At 40.7% G+C, this 25,335-nt stretch overlaps 1 protein-coding gene and 1 pseudogene across 2 annotated transcripts in view; one reads left to right on the plus strand and one right to left on the minus strand.

Moving 5' to 3' along the window:
• Positions 1 to 8,654: 8,654 nt before the first annotated feature.
• The window catches only part of LOC308624429 (cytochrome P450 2C23-like), a 33,781-nt gene continuing 17,100 nt past the window's right edge, over positions 8,655 to 25,335 (plus strand). The window contains exons 1-5 of the mRNA XM_081247635.1: positions 8,655 to 8,933; positions 11,046 to 11,208; positions 20,438 to 20,587; positions 21,202 to 21,362; positions 21,873 to 22,049. Coding sequence (XP_081103761.1) covers positions 8,754 to 8,933; positions 11,046 to 11,208; positions 20,438 to 20,587; positions 21,202 to 21,362; positions 21,873 to 22,049 — 831 coding nt within the window. The 5' untranslated portion in view covers positions 8,655 to 8,753. The remainder of the gene's footprint in view (positions 8,934 to 11,045; positions 11,209 to 20,437; positions 20,588 to 21,201; positions 21,363 to 21,872; positions 22,050 to 25,335) is intronic.
• LOC308624459 (large ribosomal subunit protein eL36-like) lies at positions 12,421 to 17,876 on the minus strand (annotated as a pseudogene). Its single transcript has one exon. The product of its transcript is annotated as a large ribosomal subunit protein eL36-like (transcript).

Consider the following 25,335-nt stretch of genomic DNA (forward strand, 5'->3'; position numbering starts at 1 on the left):
CCATGAGCTAAAAACTGTTGCCCCAAAGTGATGAATATGGGTTTTCTTACAAACCACAGGCTCTGGTGGCAGAGTTGAGGAACAGGGAAGTAGCACTGTGAAGTTCTCAAGAAAGGACTTCCGCTTAAACTCTCCAAGGAATGTGCTTCCCTGTGCTCACTGGGGCTCAAAGTCTGCCCGCCCCCCCTGCACCCCCTTCAGGGATGTTCCTTTTGGTAATCTTGAAGTCTAAATTTATATGTGAAATGCTACCTTTTTTAAAAAAGAAACGAAATAAAATTATTTTACTATCAGTGATTTGTGTTTTTCCCATATGTCTCCTTTCTCTGTTGCTTAACCTGCTCCTCAGGCTGTCCTGCCCATTTCAGCTTGGGAGCCAGTTTATTTACTAGTTTAACTTAGCTATAGACGCTCTCCTTACACTTTTCCCAGAAGCCTCGTGTAAGCATTTTGAAAGCAAGGTTTCCATTCTTTCCTGACTCATGGAATTTAACAAAGGGTGTTTTGATTCCTTGTGGGATGCAGCCAGCAGCAGAGGAGGGAAGAGGGAGGGTGGAGCATCGTGCCCCTTGGAGGCTGCCTGAGAGCTGAAGTACTTACACTGAGGAGGGGAGGGGACATTATCCTGAGGTGGAGAAAAGACAAACTGTATAAATTATAACTGGCAATGGTCTAATATAATTGACCTCACTAATTCAGATGTTAACCCAGGAGCCAGGGTTGGACCTGCTCTGCTCAAGCTCTCAACATTCCCTCCTGGGGACAATTTCACAGTGCTGTTGGGGCATCAGGGCTTGATAATTGGGAGTTCTGGGGAAAGCAGCCCTTTTACTCGGGTTCCTGTGGGATCCACCCCATAGTATCCTGCATCTGTGGCTACAAACCAGGGAAATTTAATTCAAACTAATTATCCTGTAGGCTTTTGGTACATCTTAAAATGAAGTGATTTAGAATTAAGTGATTTTTGCCTCTTGCTGTGGGGAAGGACTTCTGTGAATTAGACGTTGTGGCTTCTGATTGCTTTAGGATTAAGTCCCAAGTGTGTACACACTGACCTCTCCAGCCCAGGTCCTTGAATGTACCTTCTCTCTGTCCCTTTGCATGTATTATTCCATCCACCTGGCGTACTTTTTCTCCCTTATAGTTCCAACTTTGCTAACTCCTAAAGAGTCTTCACTTCTTCAGAGAGGTCTTCCGGAACTGCTTGCTCAGGTCAGCACCCCACGTTTCCCTGTTTGTAACACTCCACACGCCTCACATTACCTGCTTAATGTCTGTTCTCACAAATGTTTAGCTCCCTGGGGGGGCAGGGACTGTGACCATGCTCTTCCCTGGGATGGTATCTGTTGCTCATGCCTTGCACAGTGCCTGGCCCATATGAGTTGGTCAGTTATGTTGTGTGAAAGAACAAAAGGATGAATGTGAAAGGCAGGTAAGTGAGTAGTGGGGGAAAAAGGACAGAAGTTAGGCTAGAGTGTCCACATCAGGGCTTAGTGTGTAACCACGGGAAATTACCTAATATCTCTGAACTTGTTTACATATTCTTACAGAGCTCTTCAGTGGGTTCAGCAAGATCTGTTTATGCACCTGGAATAGTGATTTGCACGTGGTGTTTGTTGGGGTGCATTAGTTCACCCAGCCCATTGGAGTCGATATATGTTTCTGTCTCTGAGTAGCCCGTAAGTTCCTGTGATGGACAGAGAGCACAGTGCCCGATACATACAAGTGCATCAGAAAACACACACTGAATTATGTCTTCAGCAGCAGTGACCTAAGCTAGCTGGATTTTAAACCTCAACCGCAGCCCTCCAGGAACATCTCAACAAGCTGGGCCAGCTTCTCGGCTATCCTCTGGTCTCTTGTCTTTGTGTAAGCATTTTAAACTAATTTACTGTTAATCCATTGCTCACTCCCCCAAGTGTCCATTATTATATAACTCGGAATGACATTTTACTTGTTTTCCTTACCACGTTTCTTTGGAATTAGTGCTTTTCATGTTTTTCTCCTAGTATCTCTTTCTATCCATTTTTCTACCTTCCATCTGCTACAGGCTGAATGTGTTCCCCTAAAAGTCATGTTGAAACCCTAATGCTCCATTTGATGGTATTTGGAGGTGGGTGGGGCCTTTGACAGATATTGGGTTGGCCAAAAGGTTCGTTTGCTTTTTTCCGTAAGGTGGCTCTAGTAGCGCTTAGTCGTCTTTAACTTCATTCGAAACAATTTTGTTAGATTGTATTGTGACAGCTGTCATATCAGCGTGCATTTAAAAAAAATTCTTATCAAAATTGGTGATTTTTTATGTAGCCATTTTAATATTGAAGATGGAAGAAAAAAAGCAACATTTTCAGCATATTATGCTTTATTATTTAAAGAAAGGTAAAAACTGAAACGCAAAAGAAGATTTGTGCAGTGTATGGAGAAGGTGCTGTGACTGACTGAACGTGTCAAAAGTGGTTTTCAAAGTTTCGTGTTGGAGATATCTTGCTGGACGATGCTCCACGGTCAGGCAGACCAGTTGAAATTGATAGCGATCAAATCGAGGCACTAATTGAGAACAAGCAACATTATACCACGCGTTGAAAATCATTTGCACCAGCTTGGTTATGTTAATCGCTTTGATGTTTGGGTTCCACATAGGTTAAGCAAAAAAAGCCTTCTTGACCGTATTTCCGCATGCGATGCTCTACTGAAACATAATGAAAACGTTCCTTTTTTTTTTTTTTTTTTTTTTGGCTGCGTTGGGTCTTCATTGCTGTGTGTGGGCTTTTTCTCTAGTTGTGGTGAGCGGGGGCTACTCTTCGTTGCAGTGGCTTCTCTTGTGGAGCATGGGCTCTAGGTGCAGGGCTTCAGTAGTTGTGGCTCGTGGGCTCTAGAGCACAGGCTCAGTAGTTGTGGTGCACCGAAAACGTTCCATTTTTAAAACAAATTGTGATGGGTGATGAAAAGTGGATACTGTACAATAATGTGGAAAGGAAGAGATCGTGGGGCAAGCGAAATAAACCACCACCAAGCACCCCAAAGGCTGATCTTCATCCAAAGAAGTTGATGTGTATATGGTGGGGTTTGAAGGGAGTCCTCTACTATGAGCTCCTTCTGGAAAACCAAACAATTAATTCCAACAAGTACTGCTCCCAATTAGACCAACTGAAAGCAGCACTCCACGAAAAGTGTCTGGAGTTAGTCAACAGAAAACACATAATCTTCCGTAAGGATAACACAAGACCACATGTTTCTTTGATGACCAGGCAAAAACTGTTTCAGCTTGGCTGGGAAGTTCTGATTCATCTGCTATATTCACCAGACATTGCACCTTCACATTTCCATTTATTTGGTCTTTACAAAATTCTCTTAATGGAAAATATTTCAATTCCCTGGAAGACTGTAAAAGGCATATGGAATAGTTCTTTGTCCAAAAAGATAAAAAATTTTGGGAAGTTGGAATTATGAAGTTGCCTGAAAAATGGCAGAAGGTAGTGGAACAAAATGGTGAACACGTTGTTCAATAAAGTTCTTGGTGAAAATGAAAAATGTGTCTTTTGTTTTTACTTTAAAACAGAAGGAACTTCTTGGCCAACCCAATAATTAGGTTAAGGTGGAGCCTTCATAAACAGAAGTAGATGAGATGTCTTCCTATAAGAAGAGATGTCTTATAAGACATCTCTTATAAGAAGAGATGTCTCGCTGGGCCATTTGAGGACACAACAAGAAGGAGGCCATCCGCAAACCAGGAGGAGAGCTCTCACCAGACACCAAATCTGCTACCACTTTGGTCTTGGACTTCCCAGTATCCAAAACTGAGAAATGAATGTTTGTTGTTTAAGCCACCCAGTTTATGGTATTTTGTTATAGCAGCCTGAGCAGACTAAGACGCCAGCTATTTCAATTTTTTATCTTCAACTATGTTTAAATCTTTCCTTCCTATAAATATTTACTAGGTATCTAGTATGTGCTAGTTGCTGAGGCAACAAAAAAGACTTTTAGCCTTGTGGTGGAGGGGTGTGCGGTTTGGGTGGTACGGCAAATAAATAGGCAAGTATGATAGTGTGGTAAGTACCACAGCAGGCAGAACACTGGATGCAAGGAGTACAGGTGGGGGTCAACACAGCCTGGTGGTTTCTAGGAGGCAGTGTCAGATCTGAGCCACATTTTTAAGGATATACAGGAGGCAGCCAGGCAACTGAAGAGAATGATGGTAATGGTGGAATGTGTTCCAGGCAATGGGAGCACCAGATGCTATTGTATTTTAAAATGCAGTTCACTGGGTCCCCATGCCTCAACAGTGCCATGCAGGCAATTAACATGTTGTTTTTCACTGCAGGGTTCCTCCCATACTATGGAAGCTGCAGTCATTCTGCAGATGTATTCAACTCAGATATGCACAAGAATTAATATCCCGAGGGACAACCCTCAACCAATGGAAGAGAGGAGAACAAATGGTCAGAGAGGAGGTGACCCCTAGAACTTCTCAGTGGAGACAGCAGTCCTCCTGACACAACAGGAGAAACAATGTGAGCATCAAATTGAATACAATTCAAGTGTTCAAGTGGTATGTGCCAGGAAACCTAAAATGTGTTAAATATTGGACCAACAATAAACAAAACAATAGTGAATAAGACATATAGTCTTTGTTCTCTTAGAATCAACAGTCTCATGGGAAGGTAGACCTTAATCAAAGAATTCCAACTATGATGAGGCTATACAAATGGGAAGAATGTACTACTGGTAGTGTAAAAAATGAGATGGGGGAGATAAAGAACAAGAAGGTATGCTAGCCAGTTAAAGATCAGGGAATAACAAAAATTTTACAAAAAAAAATTTTTTTAATGAGCAAAAGATCTCAATAGACATTTCTTCAGAGAAGATATACAAATGGCCAATAAGAACATGAAAGATGTTTAACATCATTAGTCATTAGGGAAATGCCAATCAAAACCACTATGAGATAGGACTTTATACCCACTGGAATGACAATAACAAAAAAGACACAATAATAATTGTTTGCAAGGATGGGGAGAAATGGGACTCCTCATATACTGCTAGTAGGAATGTAAAATGGTACAGCTACTTTGGAATATGTTTTGACAGTTCCTCAAAATGTTAAGCAAAGAGTTACCGTAAGACCCAGCAATTCTGCTTCTAGGTATCTACCCAGAAGAATTAAAACATGTCCACACAAAGTGAACTGTATACTTTAAAAGGGTGAATTGTATGTGAATTATATCTCAATAAAGCTGTTACTTTAAAAAATGAAAGCTCACATGTGAAGCCTTACAACGTGAAGACCTCAGTTCAAGAACCTTCCAGGGGCTTCCCTGGTGGCGCAGTGGTTGAGAGTCTGCCTGCTAATGCAGGGGACACGGGTTCGAGCCCTGGTCTGGGAGGATCCCACATGCCACGGAGCAACTAGGCCCGTGAGCCACAGCTACTGAGCCTGCGCGTCTGGAGCCTGTGCTCCGCAACAAGAGAGGCCGCGATAGTGAAAGGCCCGCGCACCGCGATGAAGAGTGGCCCCCGCTTGCCACAACTAGAGAAAGCCCTCGCACAGAAACGAAGACCCAACACAGCAAAAATAAATAAATAAATTACTAAAAAAAAGAACCTTCCAGGAATGGACCAAAGTCTAGTACAGGTGTAACATTATTAGTGAGAATAGGAGCACCAAAAAAAGACTGGTGAGGTAGGTGTCAAGAGGGGAAGAGGATCATGGTGGGCCTTCTGAGTCTTGTTACATACCAGTGATTTTTCCAAAGGTTAGAAATAAACCTTTCAAGCAAAACATTTCAGAATTTAAAATTTAATGCACAATACCATTTATATTAGCACCCCAAACTATGAAATAGGTATAAATCTAACAAAATATGTATCTACAGGATCTATATGAGGAAAACTACAAAACTTTGATGAAAGAAATCAATGAAGAACTAAATGGATGGAGAGGTAGTCCACGTTCATGTATAGGAACACTCAGTATTGTCAGGGTGTTACTTCTTCCTAACGATCTATAGATTCAGTGCAATCCCAAATCAAATCCCAACAAGTTATTTTATGAATACTGAAATACTGATTCTGAAGTATATATGGAGAGGTAAAATACTCAGAATAGCTAGTATAATAATGAAGAATGAAGTTGAGGCTGTGACCTAACTTCAAGACTTATTATAAAACTACAGTGATCAAGACAGTGTGGTATTGGCAAAAGAAGAGACAAGTAGATCAGTGGGACAGAAAAGAGTCTAGAAATAGACCCACATAAATATAGTCAACCGATCTTTGACAAAGGAACAAAGGCAGTATGGAGAAAAGATAGTCTTTTCAACAAATGGTGCTGGAACAACTGGACGTACACATGCAAATATACCGCTCTGGTTCAGGACTTTCATGGTGGGAGGCAGGGAGTATATGGGAGCTCTGTATCTTAATTTTGCTGTGAACCGAAAACTGCTCTAGAAACATAAAGCCTTAGTAATAAAAGGAAAAGTCTATTAAAAACCAAAAATCAAAAAACCCTTTCAGGATTTTTAAGCAGGGAAATTGATTAGGTAATTTTAAAACTTCCCTTTTCCAACATGTTTACCAGTCCACTCTGTTTATTCACTTGCTTTCAACGTCCAAAACATTAAAGTTCTAACTTTTTGAGCATTTCAAAGTCAATAATTTACCTCACTGTGGAATGTCTGTAAACAAATGCTTGCAAACAACTGAGCATAAGCATCAGTGGACACTGGTTTCACAGAAAGTGCCAAAAGGAATACAGCAATGTATTAATATATGAAGTCCCTAAGCTACCTATGCCTGGGTTCTTCTTGCACAAACCCATTATCGGCTATGGCTGCATCCCAGCCTAGTGGCCCCACAGCTAAAGGATATATGAATGCAGGCCAATAAGGTTGGTTAATGGAAGCAAATAGTCTGCTGTGGGAAAATACAGAGAAATAGATGGCTGTGAAATTAGTGAAAAATAGTAAAGTTGAAACAATGAAGAATTTTAGTGCTAAATAGACTTTTTTAATGTTTTCTGTAATTAGTAGGAAACAACAGTAGACTTTTTTTTAGATTTTGAAAAAGATTTATTTTAACAAATTCCCCATAAGATAATATCTAGATTCTGAGACATTACTATTAATAGTAAGATTTATCTAAAAGCATAAATAAATAAAAGCATTAATTACCTTAAATGCAAATACAAGTGAGATAACGTTTTCAAATACCAACTAAGTAATCGGGTTTTTTTTCTTTATTGTGGTAAAATATACATAAAATATACCATTTTAGCCATTTTTAAATGTACAGGTCAGTAATATTAAATACGATCGCAATTTTGTGCAATCATCACCATTATCCATTTCTAGAACTTTTTTAATTAGATAAATTAATAACAAAAATTTTCCCACAAGGAAGGCATCAGATTGTTTCACTGTGGCATTTTATCAAACTTTTCAGGAAAAATAATACTAACCTTTTAATTAAAAATTTAAAAACTTTTACTAAAAAGAAAAAAATGGAGCACTTGCCTATTTATTTTATCTGGCTGTCATAAACCTGATATTAATAATAAAAAAATTTTTGTTAGCTTTTTTTAGCATAAATTTATTTATTTATTTATTTATTGCTGCATTTGTTCTTCATTGCTACACACAGGCTTTCTCTAGCTGTGGTGGGGAGGTGGGGGGCTACTCTTCATTGCGGTGCGCGGGCTTCTCATTGCAGTGGCTTCTCTTGTTGTGGAGCACAGGCTCTAGGCTCATGGGCTCAGTTGCTCCATGGCATGTGGGATCTTCCCAGACCAGGGATTGAACCCGTGTCCCCTGCATTGGCAGGTGGATTCTTAACCACTGAGCCACTAGGGAAGCCCTTTTTGTTAGTTTTAAAAAAATTATTTCTTCCCTGGTGGCTCAGTGGTTGAGAGTCCGCCTGCCGATGCAGGGGACATGGGTTCGTGCCCTGGTCCGGGGGAATCCCACATGCTGCGGAGCGGCTGGGCCTGTGGGCCATGGCCGCTGGGCCTGCGCGTCTGGAGCCTGTGCTCCGCAACGGAAGAGGCCGCGACAGTGAGAGGCCCGCGTACCGCAAAAAAAAAAAAAAAAAATTATTTATTGAAGTATAGTTGCTGTACAATATTATTTAAGTTACAGGTGATTCACAAATTTTAAAGGTTAGGGACTTCCCTGGTGGTCCAGTGGTTAAGACTTCGCCTTCCACTGCAGGGGGTGCGGGTTTGATCCCTGGTCAGGGAGCTAAGATCCCACATGCCTTGTAGCCAAAAAACCAAAACATAAAACAAGCAATATTGTAACAAATTCAATAAGGACTTTAGAACTGGTCCACATCCCCAAAAAAAATCTTTAGAAAAAAATTTTAAAAGTTATACTCTTTATAGTTATTGTAAAATATTGGCTATATTCCCTATGTTATACAATATATCCTTGTAGTTTATTTTATACCTAATAGTGTGTACCTTTTAATCCCCCAGCTTTATAGTTAATGAATCATTAGTGCTAAAAGGAAATAGTACATGTAATGGAGAGGCTTAAAAAATCAAAAGTTGCAGATTTTGTGAACAAGAGGTAGGAAAGATATGAATCCTCCCTAATCTCAAGCTTCAGGAAGGTAAATACTGCCAAAACCAATTCCAGGGTGTTTTTTTTCCAAGCCCAAGAACTCAGACCAGCCTTTGGCTGGCAGGTCATACCCCGGGTGTGTACAAGACTTTGCTAACAAGCAATCCAGACAGTTACCAACATCGAGTGGCTGAGATGGCACTGCTGGAAATCACTACTCTTGCTCTTGTGATTTGTGTCACTTGCCTGGTTTTCCTTTTTGTGTGGAAGAAAAGTCACAAAGCGGGAAGGTTTCCACCTGGCCCAACTCCCCTTCCCATCATTGGGAATCTGATGCAGCTAAACCTCAAGGACGTCCCTGCATCTCTCTCCAAGGTAAGGGGGTTTCATTAGAGGCTGGTCATCTCCAGGTAAGGGGGGGTCATCCTCAGGTTATCTTCATGTCATCTTCAAGCTTTCTTAGTTTTACTCACCACTAAGACACTTTGGGGTGTCTATTTCTGTATTAAAGACAGATATCTTTTTTTTTTTTTTCTGGATTGGATCACTTTAGAGCAGGTAGTGAGGTATGTTGACCTGACCTGAGATACAGGTTGAATTCTAGTGAATGGGAAAATTCTGAAGTCAGAACATACTTTGCCTGAAAGGCTTCCAGTCCCCTCTGCGTGTAACACTTACCAAAAGGCAAGCCAAGCAAATGTAATAAGTGTCCTTTTATATTATTATTACTATTTTATACTAATCTGTGGGATACTTTATGATCCTCCTTCTAAAGAGTGATCCCCACATCTTGTTCTGACACAGCCCAGCTCTGCTACCCTGACTGACATTGACTCCTTTGGAAATATTCTTTGGGAAAAAGTATTATCTCAATGAGTTCATTGTGTAAGCATATATTCTCCAGAACAACCCTAATTACTGTCCTCTGATGAATAAAGAAAATATGATGCACACACCCAGAGGAGTATTATTTATCCTTAAAAAAGAAGGAAATCCTGCCATTTACAACAACATGGATGAAACTTGATATTATCCTAAGTTATGTAAGCCAGACACAGAAGGACAAATACTATATGCACTCTTAATGTGGACTCTAAAAGAGTCAAACTTGTAGGGAGCAGGATGGTGGTTGCCAGGGGCTGGGGAAGGGGGAAAATAGGGTGATGTTGCTCAATTTTGCTGTAAAGAGGAAAGTCATGTTGCCATAGCTGGAAAAGACTAGAATCCAGTGCACAAGTTGGAGAATTGGGCCTTTTTTAGGAGCATGGAGAGTCATTTATATTAACAGAAAACTGTGTACATGGGCACAGATTCAGGTAAACAAGTGGATGCTATGGCAGAAGCATATGGACATTCTCTTCTGGTTATTTCTATTATCTCTGTGAAATAGGGAGCAAAGTCATCAGCTGAGGGTGAGGTTGGGAGAGGAGGACCTGGCATTTTGTGCCCCAAAATATAGAGACACGTTCAAAGGGAACAAAGGAAGTACGTTTCATTTTCCTGGGACAGAGAAAAGAGGTACAAAATGGCAAAACTCTCTACCATTTAAGTTAAAAAAAAAAAGGCAAAAAAAAATGGTGTCAAGTTTTGCTTCTTAGAAATAATTATCATAAAAAATGGAGGATTATAATATACAAATGGATTTTTTTAACAAATGGATTTTTTTTTAATTTTTGGCTGCTCCACACAGTTTGCAGGAGGATCTTAGTTCCTCAACCAGCACTCGAAGCCGCGTCCTTGACAGTGAAAGCATGTAGTCCTAACCACTGGGCCACCAGGGAATTCCCTAACGGATTTTTAAACATAATTTTATTTTTCAACAATTTAATTTAGAACTTGAACATGTTTCTGCACCATTGTACATCCTCATATAAGTAATTTCAAATGGCTGCTTTGAATTTAACTGCATGGTTGTAAAATACATTTGAAAACACCCCTAGCTGTCAGATGTTGTAGCACTCTATTTTTCCCCTTGGCACAATGCTATCATAAATATATAGATTTCATCCTTTTTAATACCTGTTTAGTGAGCTCTCCTTCTGGCCCTTATCCTGGCTGCTTCCTTCTCATCTTTAATTTTACCTTAAGTGTTACCTCCTCATAGATTCCTCATCTATTTTATTGTTTTCCCATTATCATCCAACATTGTACATTCTTTATCGCTTTCATAGAATTATGCTCAGTTTCTACTGCAAATGTAGTTTGTTCGGCTATTTACTGCCTGTTACTTCCACTAGACTCTAAGTTCCATGAGGGTTCCTGGCACAGTGTCTGACACAGTATAGGTGCTTAGTAAATATTTGCTCAATTGTTGCATGTATAGATGAAGGAAAGAATGAATCCATGACTGTACCCTAGGTTAAATTCCTGAAAGGAAATTAACGGAGCAAAGTCTAAGTTACATGTGAATCATTACTTAATTTCCACTGAAGCCTCCAATGGAGAGATTTCACAATAGCCCTTACAGCCACTTGCATCTCTTTCCAGCTGGCCAAAGAGTATGGCCCCGTTTACACTCTGTACCTTGGATCCCAGATCACTGTGGTCTTACATGGATATGAGGCGGTGAAGGAAGCTCTAATTGATCAAGGTGATGAATTCCTTTACAGAGGACATATTCCAATTATTGATGATAACCAGAGAGGATATGGTATGTTTCAAAATAAAAGTTAATTCTTTTTAGCAAAAAAGTCTGATTAACCTAATGAGTGTTCTGCAACAAGCTACAAACTAGATGCTGCAATACTGCACTGCAATTCTGATACTAACTACACAGAGTTAGTGCAGACTCCATAGGTTAAGGACATCATTCCCAAGAAGACTGCCCTCACTTCTGATGTCAGCCACAAGTTCAGGAGTCTCCAGGTTACCCACACTTCTGACCAACTGGCTAAAAATTCGGGGTTTCCGTGGCCACCTCAGTTTCAGTAATTTGCTGGAATGACTCACAGAACTCAGGAAGTTGCCATACTTACAATTACAGTTTTATTTATATGAAAGATACAAATGGAGAGACACATAGGGCAAGGTTTGGGAGGGCCCAAATGCAGAGCTTCTGTATTCTATTCCAAGGAAGCAGAATGCATTACCCATTTGATGCATTGATGTGTTCACCAACCAGGAATCTCACCAGAGCTTGGTGTCCAGATTTTTTCATTGGAACTTCATTACTTGGGCACGATTGATTGAGTCATTGGCCATGTGATAGAACTCAGTCTCTAGCTCCTTCTATTCCTTGAAAGTCAGGAGGTCAGGCTGATATCACTTGGCTAAAAGCTCCAATTCTCTAAATACAAAGTTGGTCTTTCTGGCATGGCCCGCCCCACCTCGAAACTGTCTAGGGATCCACCATGAGTCACCTCACTATCATAAACTCAAGTGTGATCCCAGAGACTCAGCATGAATAACAGAGACACTTCTGTGTTAGAAGTGGGCATGTCCAAGGGTTTAGAAGCTCTCTCCCAGGAACCAGGGACAAAGGCCAGACAAATTCTTTTACTATTCAACAGATGCTCTGATAACTCTATTGAGATAAACATCAAAAACAGACTCCAAATTCCCTTTAAGGTAAATCTGCAAATATGATTGTGATAAAAAAACAATCTGGGAACATTTTGAAAAAAAAAGTTGTTACCCAGAGGTCTTAGGGTTTAGGGAGCTGGAGAAGCCATGCTTGGGGTTTCATTTCACAGGGTACAAAGGCTGCAGTGGCATAGTGGCAACAACAATAAACAGATGACTAGGTATAGAAATTACTGTGTTTTCGATGTCAGCCTGGTTTGGGGATGAGGGGGCGGTTGGGAGGCGGTGGTGAGGGAGCTGGGAGAGGGTGGTAGGATCAGAGCGGTGACACACAGGGAGCTACAATGGTCTTAGTGAAGCTCAACTTCTTCAGTGGGACAATAGGCTCACAGATAATTATTTTATTATTATGTTTCAAAACTTAGACATATGTTACATATATTCCTTCATATGTATGAAGTATTACACACACAAAAGCCTAGGACAACCTGAAAGTCTCCTCCAATCCACTTCAAATTGTAAAATTGCAAGCCCCAAAGAAATAGAAACTTAATTCTTTTCAAAGCATATTTATGAATAATTAATTAAATATTATGCAGTGTACTAAGTGATAAAAGAGAAGCAATTTTTGATCTCTCTTACATAAGATCAGGATGCATTTGCTCACCTAAGAAGCAACCAAACCTTCCCTCTACTACTTCCCTTTTTTCTAAACATGTTGATTACATTGTCTGTGTGTAAGCTTTAAAATCAACTTTTTTGTTTTCTTTTGGCTGCGTTGGGTCTTCGTTGCTGCACGTGGGCTTTCTCTAGTTGCGGTGAACGGAGGCTACTTTTCGTTACGGTGTGCGGAGGCTACTCTTCGTTGCACTGTGCGGGCTTCTCACTGCGGTGGCTTCTCTTGTTGCAGAACACAGGCTCTAGACGCGCGGGCTTCAGTAGTTGTGGCACATGGGCTCAGTAGTTGTGGCACAGAGGCTTAGTTGCTCCGTGGCATGTGGGATCTTCCCGGACCAGGGCTTGAACCCGTGTCCCCTGTGTTGGCAGGGGGATTCTTAACCACTGCACCACCAGGGAAGCCCCTAAAATGAACTTTTAATTGGAGCGGGAAGCTTGTGGGTTGGATTGAGCTCAAGAGGGAAAAAATTATTGCTCAAAAAATTGCCGTTTTCACAACTCTGAGAAAATTGGTTTCCAAACTTCCTCTAAAATCCTTGTTACTGCTCCTTACTTGCCTGTAATGGGAACAGATAACTCAGCTCTTCCTTTCCTAAAACTTTCTATCTTGGAAAATAACAAAAAGAAGAACCATTCATTGATATTTTAGTTTTCCTTCTGCATTAGTTTCCTGGGGCTGTCATAATAAAGTACCAAAAACTGGGTACAAACCTTACGGCAACAGAACTTTATTGTCTCACAGTTTTGGGTCCAGAAGTCTGAGATCAAGATGTCAGTGAGGTTGGTTCCTTCTGAGAGCTGTGAGGGAGAATCTGTTTCATGTTTCTCTCCTAGCTTCCGGTGCTTTGCTGGCAATCTTTGTTGTTCCTTGGCTTGTAGATGTATCACCCCAATCTCTGATTCATGTTCACATGGCATTCTCTGTGTATATATGTCTCTGTGTCCAAATTTCCCCTCTTTAGAAGCGTACAGTCATATTGGATTGGGCCCGCCCTAATGATCTCACTTTAACTTGATTACCTCTGCAAAGACCCCATTTCCAAATAAGGTCATATTCACAGATACTGGGGGCCAGCGCATCAACATATTTTGAGGGGAAACAAACCCATAACACCTTCAAAGATGAAATGTCTGCTAAAATACTAGATAGCTTTCTGATCTAGTGAACTTTGAACACTATAATACAGTGCTGAGGATTTGTGTCTAATCAAGTTGAAACATTTTCTGTTAACTATCAACTCAATATTTTGTCTAGTGTCTTAATCTTTAAATATTTATCTCATTGACAGATTGCAACAGCTTAAGCCCTTACTTTATCTTTTTCTTTTTTTCTGAAAAAGTTTTATTGTGCACAGAGGGTAAGGGCTCAGTCCTTCTTGGCTGCTGCCTTCCTCATGGTGGCCAGGGCATTGCTCAGCTCTTCTCTCTTCCTCTTGGTATGGATGTGTGTCCCCACCCTTTTCTTGATGAACTTGAGGGCCCGCTTGTCCTTGGAGACCTTGAGCAGCTCCATGGCCCGCCGCTCATAAGGGGTGAAGCAGCACACTTCCTAGATCACGTCCCGCACGAACTTGGTGTGCTTGGTGAGGCGCCAGTGGTGGTGTCTGTGCTTCGGCTTGCTCAGGTCCTTGGTCACCTTGTGGCCCTTGTTGAGGCCCAAGGCCATGGGTAGCACAGAGCCATGGCTGCTGCTCTGCAATGGCAGCCACGGCGGAAGGGCCTCCGACACGCAGAACTCTGGGATTTCTACCAACACGCGGGCAGCAAGTGCCAGAGAGGCCCTCTTACTTTAACGTATTCATTCAATCCACACACTAGTTTTAGATGCCATTGTTCAGTCGCTAGAATGCAAAAATTAAAATAACTTAGTGCTCTTAAAGGTATGGATAAACAGCCATTCATTCTTTACCTGGAGGAGTGCAATGCTGTAACATTTTTGGAAAGTACTATATCTATGGACATATAAACTGTAGAGACCTACTGAGGAATCTAGTTTACATAAACAGAAACAACCAACTGTGTGATTATTCACCCATGCACGTACTTGCCCCAGTGCAGTGGGAGTGGAGAGGGCATTGCTTCCTTGGAACAGTGCACGCCTGCAGGGATGCAGGTGTGGTAAAGAGAAAGAAGTATATTTTTTCAAAAGATATTTACATAATGGGTATAGATTCTGAACAAAGTGAGAAAAATAGGAAAGTATCACAGCTATCTCTTGTTGTGTAACAAACCACCCCAGACTCAGGGATGTAAAACAACAACCCCCCAGCCCCCACTTTTTTTTAATGCTCATGGATTCTGTGATCAGGAATTTGAACACGGCACAGTGGAAGGTGTTTTCTCTGATCCACAAGGCCTGGGGCCTTAGCAGACATCCAATTTTGTTTTTTTCCAAATAAAGCAGCTAAGGGTGATTCAAATAGCTGAGGGCTGAAATCATCTGGATGCTTCTTCATTTATAAGTCTGGCTTCTGGGCAAGGATGACCCAAAGGCTGAGCTCAGCTGGGCCTGTCAACAGAGCATCTCCAAGTGGCCCACTCATGTGGCTTGGGCTTCTCGCTGGTGCCTGGAGTCCAGGAGGGGGCATCCTGAGGGGGAGCTTCTGGAGAGTGAGCATTCCAAGCTGCAAAGCTTCTTCAGACCAAATTTTAGAACATAGAACCATTTTATTCATTGCAAGTAATTCCAAAAAGCCAACCCAAATCCAAATGGACAGGAATTAGGCTTCCCTTCTTGATGGGGAGGTGGTGGTGGTCACACTACAGAAGAGAATGAGGGATGGGAGATATTGTTGTGGTTCACTCTGGAAAACACAATCTGCCCACAACAAGCAGGTAGAAGAGGAAAGTATCACCTCTGCACTGATAAGGGAAAACTTGAACAACAGAAGTTTAAGTGGGAGCCAAGTGGTTCTGCAGTGGAAGATAGGATTAGAGAGCCTTCTGCATTGAGTCACAGACAGCCCTGGACCAATGCTGAACTCCCCATGTAGAAAAGAAGAGACTGACTACTGTATGTGAGATTCGTGTGTGTATATGTGTACATTCCCAGATTTGGACTCCCAAAAGCATTTCAGTTTCAGAATAGGGCAATAGAAGATGTCAGATTTTCCTCTGAAATAGATATTGTCAAGAGCCTTGACCTTAAACTTTTAACTGACAGCATCAGTGAATCAAAGCAGCCTTCACATAGCTCATTTATTGTCATCAGAACCTAGAAAATATATCGGCACTCTTTCCCGCCATCACATTTACATGGCATATACTCCAACATTGGAAGAATTCAACCATCTTCTTCTCTGTGCTTGTGTCCAGAAGATAAACACTGCTAGAGAAATTCTCTCAGTAATTACACTGGCTTCCCTTTAAATTAATACTTTAAACCTCAATTAGACTCTTAATACAACACGTGCCTCTGATTGGCTCCCTTTTCCACTCTCAGAGACTCCTCATTCCTCCTATTAACACCCCCATTATACATTTCCTCTCTCAGAACCACTGTATCATAACTCACTGTAACAACAGAAGTATCAGAAAGGAACTCTTCAGTTTCTTAACATTTTATCTATGGGTCTATCTGCCCCTGCACCCACATTCTCCTTTTTTTTTCTCCTGTTACAATTGAAAAAGTGTCCCTTTCTTGACAGGGAAAATTTCCACATGTGCCCTAGATCCTATAGCATCTCACCTTCCCAAGGATTTTACTTCTTTGGTAATGCCTTCTCCATCCCTGATTACCCATCTCTCTCCACTTGTCTTGAAAGCCACTCCTCTCTCTTCCCTACTGGCCCTGGTTCCCAGTGCTACAGTTACTGCAAGCTGAAATTCCCACACTCTTTCAACAGCTGGCTCTGACTGGGATCAACCAAAGAGAGGCACTGGCGAGAGATTGGGGAGTGGATGGAGAGCCAGAGGGCCCCCTCTCTCTGTGCCTCAGCATCTCTTCCAAGAGCTGCACGTCCCCCCGTAATAACTCCAGGGCCACTTTGGTTCCTGGCCAGGTAACCCCAGCCACTGAGCTCCTTTGTCCCTTCCATGGGGAGATGGTAGCAGTTTTCAGCTGTTGATAATTACTAGTTGTCTCACTGTCCCTGGTTTGGCCTCTCAGTGTTTCCATCACCTTAAAACCAATTCCCTGGATCAATTTTCCTCTGTTTTAAATATTGAGAGAGGCTTCTCTTTTGCTGGTTGGACTGTGACTGATAAACTCACTCTCCAGTGAATCATTCCCAGGAGTATGTGAATATTCCACAGCACTCTCCTCACAACTCCCTTCGGTTACTGTTCCTGGTTTCTTGCCCCTTAACAACCAAACTTCTCTAAAGAGACATCCATAATGATGGAGTAATTCCCCTTTAGAAACCTATCTTGAGAGAGAATACAAGATGTGGGAAAAATTATAAACAAGAATGTTCACGGTAGTAATATTTTTAGAATCTGGCATACAGCCGGTGTCAACCAAAAAAAAAATGCACAGTGTGAGAGTTGTGAGTTTACTTTTATTTGGGGACTTACTGAGGACTATAGCCCAGGAGACAGCATCTCAGATAGCTCTGAGAAACTGCTCCGAAGAGATAGTGGGGGAGGTCAGTATATATATGATTTAGCGAAGGGGGTATGTGCAATCAAGCACCCATCTCAGTAGAAGGCTGCTGCTAGTCACGAGGAACAGATGTCTCGCATCTGTTCCTTTTATTTATTGTCATCAATAAAATCATTGATGTCTCAATGATTTTATTGCTTCACTAAGTATGAGGAAATGCAAGAAATTGAGTTCCTAAAGTTTTCTCCTGAAAATATTTAACTATCTGAAGGCCTGTTCTGTCAGTTTCCCCAGAGCACAAAGTGCCTCATTCCTGATCTCCCCGCTGAATTCCTTTCATGGTCTGTTGAAGGTCAGTGACTGCAGTGGCCATTGACCTAATCCTTGTAGAGCTGGATGGCAAGTGACATGCGTTAGTTGGCACAGGATAGCAATGAAAATTTATTAGATAAATGGAAGAATAAATGAAGAGAAAAAAAGGCAACATGTAAAAGTCTAATTAAGGATTAAATAAAAACTTTACCAAATTTGTAATTGCTTTTTGATTTAAAGGTGATGCAAAAACAGTTAAAAATTTAAAGAGATAAAAATATTCCTAAAATCCAATAATAATAATAATGTTATTATTAATTATTATAAACATTAGATGTTATAATAATAATTGGGATATTATTGAATTAGTATAATAGCTATAATTATATAATATTAGCTAATATTTATTAAATACTTCTTATGTGCCAGGTACTGTGCTGGGCGTTTCTTATGTATTACCATATTCAGTTAACACAGTGGCCCCATGAGGAAAATGTTTTTTATTTCCATTCAACAGATGAAAAGCTGAGGCAACAGAAGTTAAATAACTCACCCAAATTAGAAAGTTTTGGAGTAGAGATTTGAGTTCAATTTGCCTAACTCTAGAACCCAGAACCAGTAACCATAGTCTCAATACACTAACCTATTCTTAAATTTTTTTGTTTTTTAATTTTTTAATTGAAGTATAGTTGATGTAACATATTTATTTTTATGTACCATCTCCCAAATGTTGTTCATATGCACACATATTTTACATAGTTGTAATTATAGTATAGGAATATTTGTGTACTGATTTTTCTTTTAAATATTAACATTTCTGCTATTTTTACATAGTTTTCATAATCATCATTTTAACAATTGCTTACTTTTCCTAATATTGATTTACTATCATTGTATAATTATGCAAAAAATTACCCTATCATTATCATTTAGATTGTTTACAAATTTCTTAAGTCAGTATAGATGACATTGCAGTGTACACCTTTTAAACTTTTGCTGAATTATTTCTTTGTGTAAATTCTTAGGAAAGCAATTAATGGATCAAAGACAATTTTAATAGTTTTTGCTATAAATATTGCTTTAATTTCCAAAATAGGTCGTGATATGCAAAGAGGCTAAACAATGCACCAAATTTGCCACAAGCTTGATTGCTTTAGGTACAAAATTTCTTTTTAATGCTTGCTAATTTGGTAGATGTGAAATGAATATTTAAATTATTGTGTATTGAACATCTTCTATGTGCAAGGTAAGAGATCATCATGTGTCACAGGAAATATTTGGAGAGATGCACCAGTCACTTAACTAAGTAAAATCTAGTATAGGAAGTAACACAAGTAAACAAATTGCTGTAATACAAGGTAGAAAAGATAAATTGTATTAAAGCATCACGCAAGCCAATTCAGTTAAAGGAAGGCAAGATTACCTCCAGTAGAGGATAGGGAAGACTTCAAAGAGAAGGTTTTCAAGATGGCTCTTAAAGGAAAGCTAGAAACTCAACAAAGCAAATAGGGCGGGAACAGACTTGTCAGCAAAAAGGAGAGAATGAACAAAATAAGGGTGCAAAACAATGTAGTTGCATTTAGTGAACAGCTGTGATTGGTCTATAAGCTCAGAGTTAGAGCCAAGGGAGAGAATGATGGAACTGTTTGAGGTTTTAAAGGTGTCAGAATGAGACCGGGGTGGGGAGGTGGGGGTGGGGTAGAGGGACTCATTGAATGATTTTCAGCACCAGCCTAATTGTCCCTGTATTTGATTTTGAGTAACCTGGAAACTGTAGATTTAGAGGAGTGAAAGGGGAAACTGGTTTGAAGATGATTAGAACTTTTAAAATCTGTAAAAGTCTTAGAACCTGAAGTGTGGTAGCATAGTATAAATTGATAAGAAGGGACAGATGAGAAAGACATTTTGGAGGTGGAATCGACAGGACTTACCAAGAGCAGATGTATAGGGTAAAGGGCAAGAGGGATGTGAAGATGCCCTGAGGTTTGGATTTGGGGCACTAGGAAACTGGTGGCACATTAAGGAAATTCAGGACACGTAACTGTTTTGTTTTTTTGTGTGTGTGTGGTACGTGGGCCTCTCACTGTTGTGGCCTCTCCTGTTGCGGAGCACAGGCTCCGGATGCGTAGGCTCAGCGGCCATGGCTCACGGGCCCAGCGGCTCCGCGGCATGTGGACCAGGGCATGAACCCGTGTCCCCTGCATCGGCAGGCGGACTCTCAACCACTGCGCCACCAGGGAAGCCCACGTAACTGGTTTTGTACAGAGGAAGGAATGAAAAAACACTGGTGTGAACATACTGAGTTCCTTTGCTCCTGAGTTTCTTCTTGTTCAGATTAGTTAACATTAGCTGTAGTAAATTCAGAGGCCAATGGAAACATATATTCCCTATTGCTCTGCTTTCCAGTTGCTTATCCTCTAATAGAGAAAGTCACAGGTAGAATTAAACCACAAGTTAGAAGGATATTAAGTGTAAAACAGACACTCAGGAAAGAGGTTTGTGAGAACACATGCCAGTCTTTACTACTTTTAACAAAACCAGACAGAGGGCCCTTCCCACACTTGGGAATGTTCTCTACCTGCCAGTGATCCTGCCTCCTGACTCCATCACCCCTGCCCTCTGTTGACCAGAGCTTGGGTTTTATTTTCTTTGTGACAAATATTTCACCCAAACCAAAGAATATGTTGTGCTCTTCAAAGGCCAGTTGCTAAATCCCTGATAAAGGGCACTGGCAACAGTGCAGGGTGGACACAGGAGATAAGCTTCAGGGAAAGTCGGACTCCATGATGCAAAATTCTTTCCTGCTCTTTGCTTCTTTTCCTAGGAATCTTTTTCAGTAATGGAAACAGGTGGAAACAAATGCGGCGCTTCTCCCTCATGACCCTGAGGAACTTTGGAATGGGGAAGAGGAGCCTCGAGGAGAGGGTCCAGGAGGAGGCCCAGTTTCTGGTGGAGGAGCTCAGGAAAACAGAGGGTGCATTCCATCGACCATCCTTTGGGGCAAGGGGCTTCTACACACAGAGCTTCCCACCAAAGCTCCTCCTTTGGGAGGCACGCAATAGTCCACAATCTGCTCTATGAGTCAGGACGTTGACTAGGAAAAAGGCAGCAGGAAGAAAATGACCCAAAACTGTTACTTAGGACTCACGAATCCCATTGTTTGGATTCATCTCCCAACTTCGGTACTTACTGGATGTGTAAATTTGGACAAGTTACTTAACTTTTCTAAAATGCAGTTTCCTCATGTGAAAAATGGGGCTAAAAATCAAACCTCAGAATGAGGGTTAAATAATACAGTTTGCAAAACATTTACACAGTATCCAGCATGTATAATACTCCATATTACTTGTTGCTATGATGACTAATACAGTATTCATTGAAAAACATAATAATTAGTAGTAGTAGCATAGTATAATACTATAGAGCATGTAGTACTATTAGAAGATCCCTACATCCTAATTTGAAGAAGTTTAGAGAAAATAAAATATGGGTATCAATCTGAGCAAGAGGGAGGCCCTGTTCTTGAAGCCCTAATGCACGCTGATGAAAATTCTAAATGTTAGAATTGTTTTTTTTTTCTCACATCAGCTCAGCCCTTGGACCCTGTCTTCACCCTCTCCTGTGCTTCCTGCAACGTGATCTGCTCTGTCCTCTTCAACGAGCGTTTCCACTACAACAATAAGACGTTACTCTCCCTGTTGAGTTTGTTAAATAAAAATTTTAATCGAATAAACTCTCCCTGGATCCAGGTAAAGCCAAGTCTGCATCTGCCCTTGCGGTTGATCTCATGGGGGCACTGGGAGCCCATAGTCAGGGTAAAGGGCTGCGAGCTCCTCACCCTGCCCCATGAGCACGTGCCAACACAAGCACTGTCACCTTCCCACCACGTGTGTCTTGTCGAGTGGATGAGTGCAGTGTCGCTTACCCCAGCACCTATGGAAGGCTGCCCTCTGCTTGTTTCTGTGAGCTGACTCCCACAAAAGAAGACATCACGTTCCCAGTTGCCTACGTTTCTTTTAAGGCCCCTACGCACATTCTCCGCCTCTTGACTCTGAGGTTGGCCAAGGGTGGCTGAGCAAGGAGATGGGAAGGGGCTGCTCTCTCATGTACGTGATGGTCACCCTCCCTTCTCTTCTGCTCGGAAGCTGGAGGAAGGGATTCTGCCTAGCCAGACCACTCAGAGGGTTAGGTGCTCCACTTAGAAACACTGGTCTCTCTTCACAAACTGAATTGCTGATGTATTATTTTTCTCATTTTAGATTTACAATCTATGGCCAAAACTCATAAAGTATCTCCCTGGAGAGCACAAAGCATTCTCAAAAAGGCTTGATGATGTTAAATATTTTATTCTGGAAAAAGTGAAGGAGCATCAAAAGTCCCTGGATCATAATAACCCTCGAGACTACATTGACTGTTTCCTCAGCAAGATGGAGCAGGTACTGTATGTGACATCTTTCCCTGATACTATATTTTACCAGTCCATGGAAATGCAGGAAAGCATAATCACACCATGTAGGTAATTCTTTTTTTTTTTTTTTAATTGGGTTGTGCTGGGTCTTAGTGGCGGCAGGCAGGCTCCTTAGTTGTGGCATGTGAACTCTTAGTTGCAACATGCATGTGGGATCTAGTTCCCTGACCAGGGATCAAACCCAGGCCCCCTGCATTGGAAGCATGGAGTCTTAACCACTGCGCCACCAGGGAAGTCCCCATTTTGGTAATTCTTAATATTTTGATATCTTATGGCAATGGGGTACACTATTAAAAATAACAGAAATTTAAAAATAGTCCAAAGCCCTCTTTTTCCTTTGTATTTCTATTTACTTCCTACACTTGGATATTAGCATTTAATGAAGTGTTCTCGATATATATTTACAATGAGCTACATATATATATATATAAACATGCATATATATATATATATATGCATGTTTCTGAACATATATTTATCTTGGGGTGGCTAAACACACATGCATCTTCTCTACACATTATTTACACATACATAGTCAGCCATTTTTGCCACAGTGCTTCCCAGGTAGCATGTCATAGACCAATACATTATAAAAACTGGATTGTGTTTTCCCATAGAACAATCTTGTTATTTGAAACTGGTGATGGATAAAGGGTTCTAAAACAAATACATTATACATTAACCATGGATGGTATTAAACATATTGAATAGCAAGTATCACATAGCCACCAACCCTCAGAACATCACTGACATAAAATACTAGCATGAGTGTCCAACAGAACATCAGTAGAAAAACAGTCAAGACTGTGACAAACAATAGGTTGTAAAAAAAGATATTTAAATGTATATACACATATAACAGCTTAAAATCTGAAAATAATTCTTTGAGCCCTATAAAATTAACCTCATTTATGCCAAATTTCCCCAGATATATATAAACAAAAGAAAAACACCACTCAAGTATATCATAAATGTGCAAGTTATAGAAAACAATTAATAATAACTTGTTTAGTCTTCTTAATCTCTAGGAGGGCTGATTTGGAAAGCTTGATTTCCTTAGAAAACATATTGAAGGAAGGCATGTTGATGCCCTATTTTCTTCTCAGAAATTTCCCTGGGGTCAGTAGAGTCATTCAAGTTCATTCCACTTATCAACAGTGTACATCGAAATAGCCTCTTCATTCTGATGGAAAAGTTTGTTGTTGGCTCTCAGAGGACTAGATGTTTGTCTGGAAAAGAGAGGGAAAAAATAGCCAAGTTTTTAATTCAATCATTTAAAGATTTTATTTAGCACCAACTCTGTATCAGTCATGGTGCTTGGTAAAGGGAATAAAATGATGAATCAGATACTACCCTGTAATTTTCTTTCATAGCACTTATCATAGTTTAACAAAATATTTATTTAATTTACCTCTATATTCTCCACTACACTGTATACTCCAAAGGGCTGGAGTATTGTCAATTTTTCATGCTTTGTATCACCAGCAACTAGCACAATGTCTAAAATATTGTAGATGCACATAAATATTTATTGAAATAATTAATTAATTAATTAATTAATTAATTTAAAAAGATACAGTCCTTGACTTAATGGAGCTTACAGTCTAGTACAAAGATCATGAAAACAAACAGTAACAATGAAGTGCTGATAGGGGAAGTACAAGATTGTTATGGGAGGATGTGGCAGGAACACTAATGCTAGTCTAATTCAAGTCAGGAAGGGACTTCTAAACCAAGGCCCAGTGGATACATCCCTGCTCACATAGGTGAACAATTGAGCTGAGAGCTGAAAGGTGAGTAGGGATTATCTGCATAAAAGTAGCAAAGAAAAATATACCAAGCAGAGGAACAAGATGTGCAAAGGCCCTGAGGCAGAGGGAAGCTTGGGGATATGAGGGGTAGACAGAAAGTCAGTGTGACTGGAAGGGAGGGAGCAGGGGAGAGTGGTGGGAGAGAAGCTGAAACAGCAAGAGGTCAGCAGGCAGACCATTCATGCAGGGCCTGGCAGGACACATTAATTAGTTTAACTTTTATCCTAATATCAGTGAAAATCATTTGCAGGGTCTAAGCACTGTGTAAAGGATGACCATATTTGTGATGTGGAGAACAGATTGTAGGGGTCAACAGTGGATGCAAGGAGAACAGCTATGAGTTGTTTCAGGGTAAATTTCCTGGTAGCAGAGCCTAAAATAGGGATTTGTGTGGAAGTGATTTATTAAGGGAGTGCTATCAGGAGAAACTTCTATGTATGTGAATGAGAGAAACAGGATAAGGAAGGGGAAAAATTAAAAATAGATGTGGTTTCAGGTGAAGCCTAGTCTCTACCTGATCCTACAGGGGGCTCTAGAGTATAAATTGCACTGCAGAATTTGTCCTTCCCTGGGGCAACGGAGCTGGGCTTTTGTACTCTTGCACCTATCAGTCATTGGTCACAGGCAGCCCCATGAGGGTGGTCTGGGAGACTGATTCCCTCCCAGGCTTCTCTTGTCATTGTGGCTCCAGTGTCCAAGGGACTCTAGAGAAAGTTGGAGGTGTGAGCCAAAGCAGCTGTGAGGTAGGTTATCAGAACCAGTAAAAGGGATCTGAGCAGGGCACCAATAGCATTTTCTGTACGAGATGATTGCACTGGCCCAAGGCAAAGAAGATGGCTAAGGGTACTGGTGGTGGAAATGAAGAGACGTGGATAGATTTGAGATACTTTTAGGAGGTAAAATTAACAGTCTTGGTGGTGAGTTGGTAAATGCAAGAGATGAGGAGCTGTGTTCCTGGCTTGCCTAACTGGATGGAAGCTGGGGCCATTCACCAATACAGGAAACACTGCAAAGGGACCACGGACAGTTGTTAGCATACATACCAAAGCCTTGAGATCCTCTGAAAGAGCCTAGAGGAAGGAACAAAAGAAAGTTGATATGCCAACGTCTGGATTTCAACCATTCCTTCCTCTCCTCCCCTCCACATCTATTTTTCCTTTAAGATAACTATCAATAGAAAATGGGTAGAAACTCTGAAGCATTTCTGCTTTCCTGTAAGTTTTGTTGCATTATGTTTTAATCTCTAAACCTTACTACATAACAGGTTTGGGTGTGTTAAGAATTAAACAAAATGGTGGAGTTCATTCTACTTAGCTAAATTACAGAGTTAGAACATAAATAGAAGATATGTTGATATTTCCATTTTCTCCCTCACTCTCTTCCCAAGCAAAGATTTTTAAAAACCTACTGGACTTTCTGTTGTGAGGGAGTTATTCAAAATGC

The sequence above is a fragment of the Mesoplodon bidens genome, assembly GCF_964165515.1.
Source record: "Mesoplodon bidens genome assembly, chromosome: 1".
Lineage (NCBI taxonomy): Eukaryota > Metazoa > Chordata > Mammalia > Artiodactyla > Ziphiidae > Mesoplodon > Mesoplodon bidens.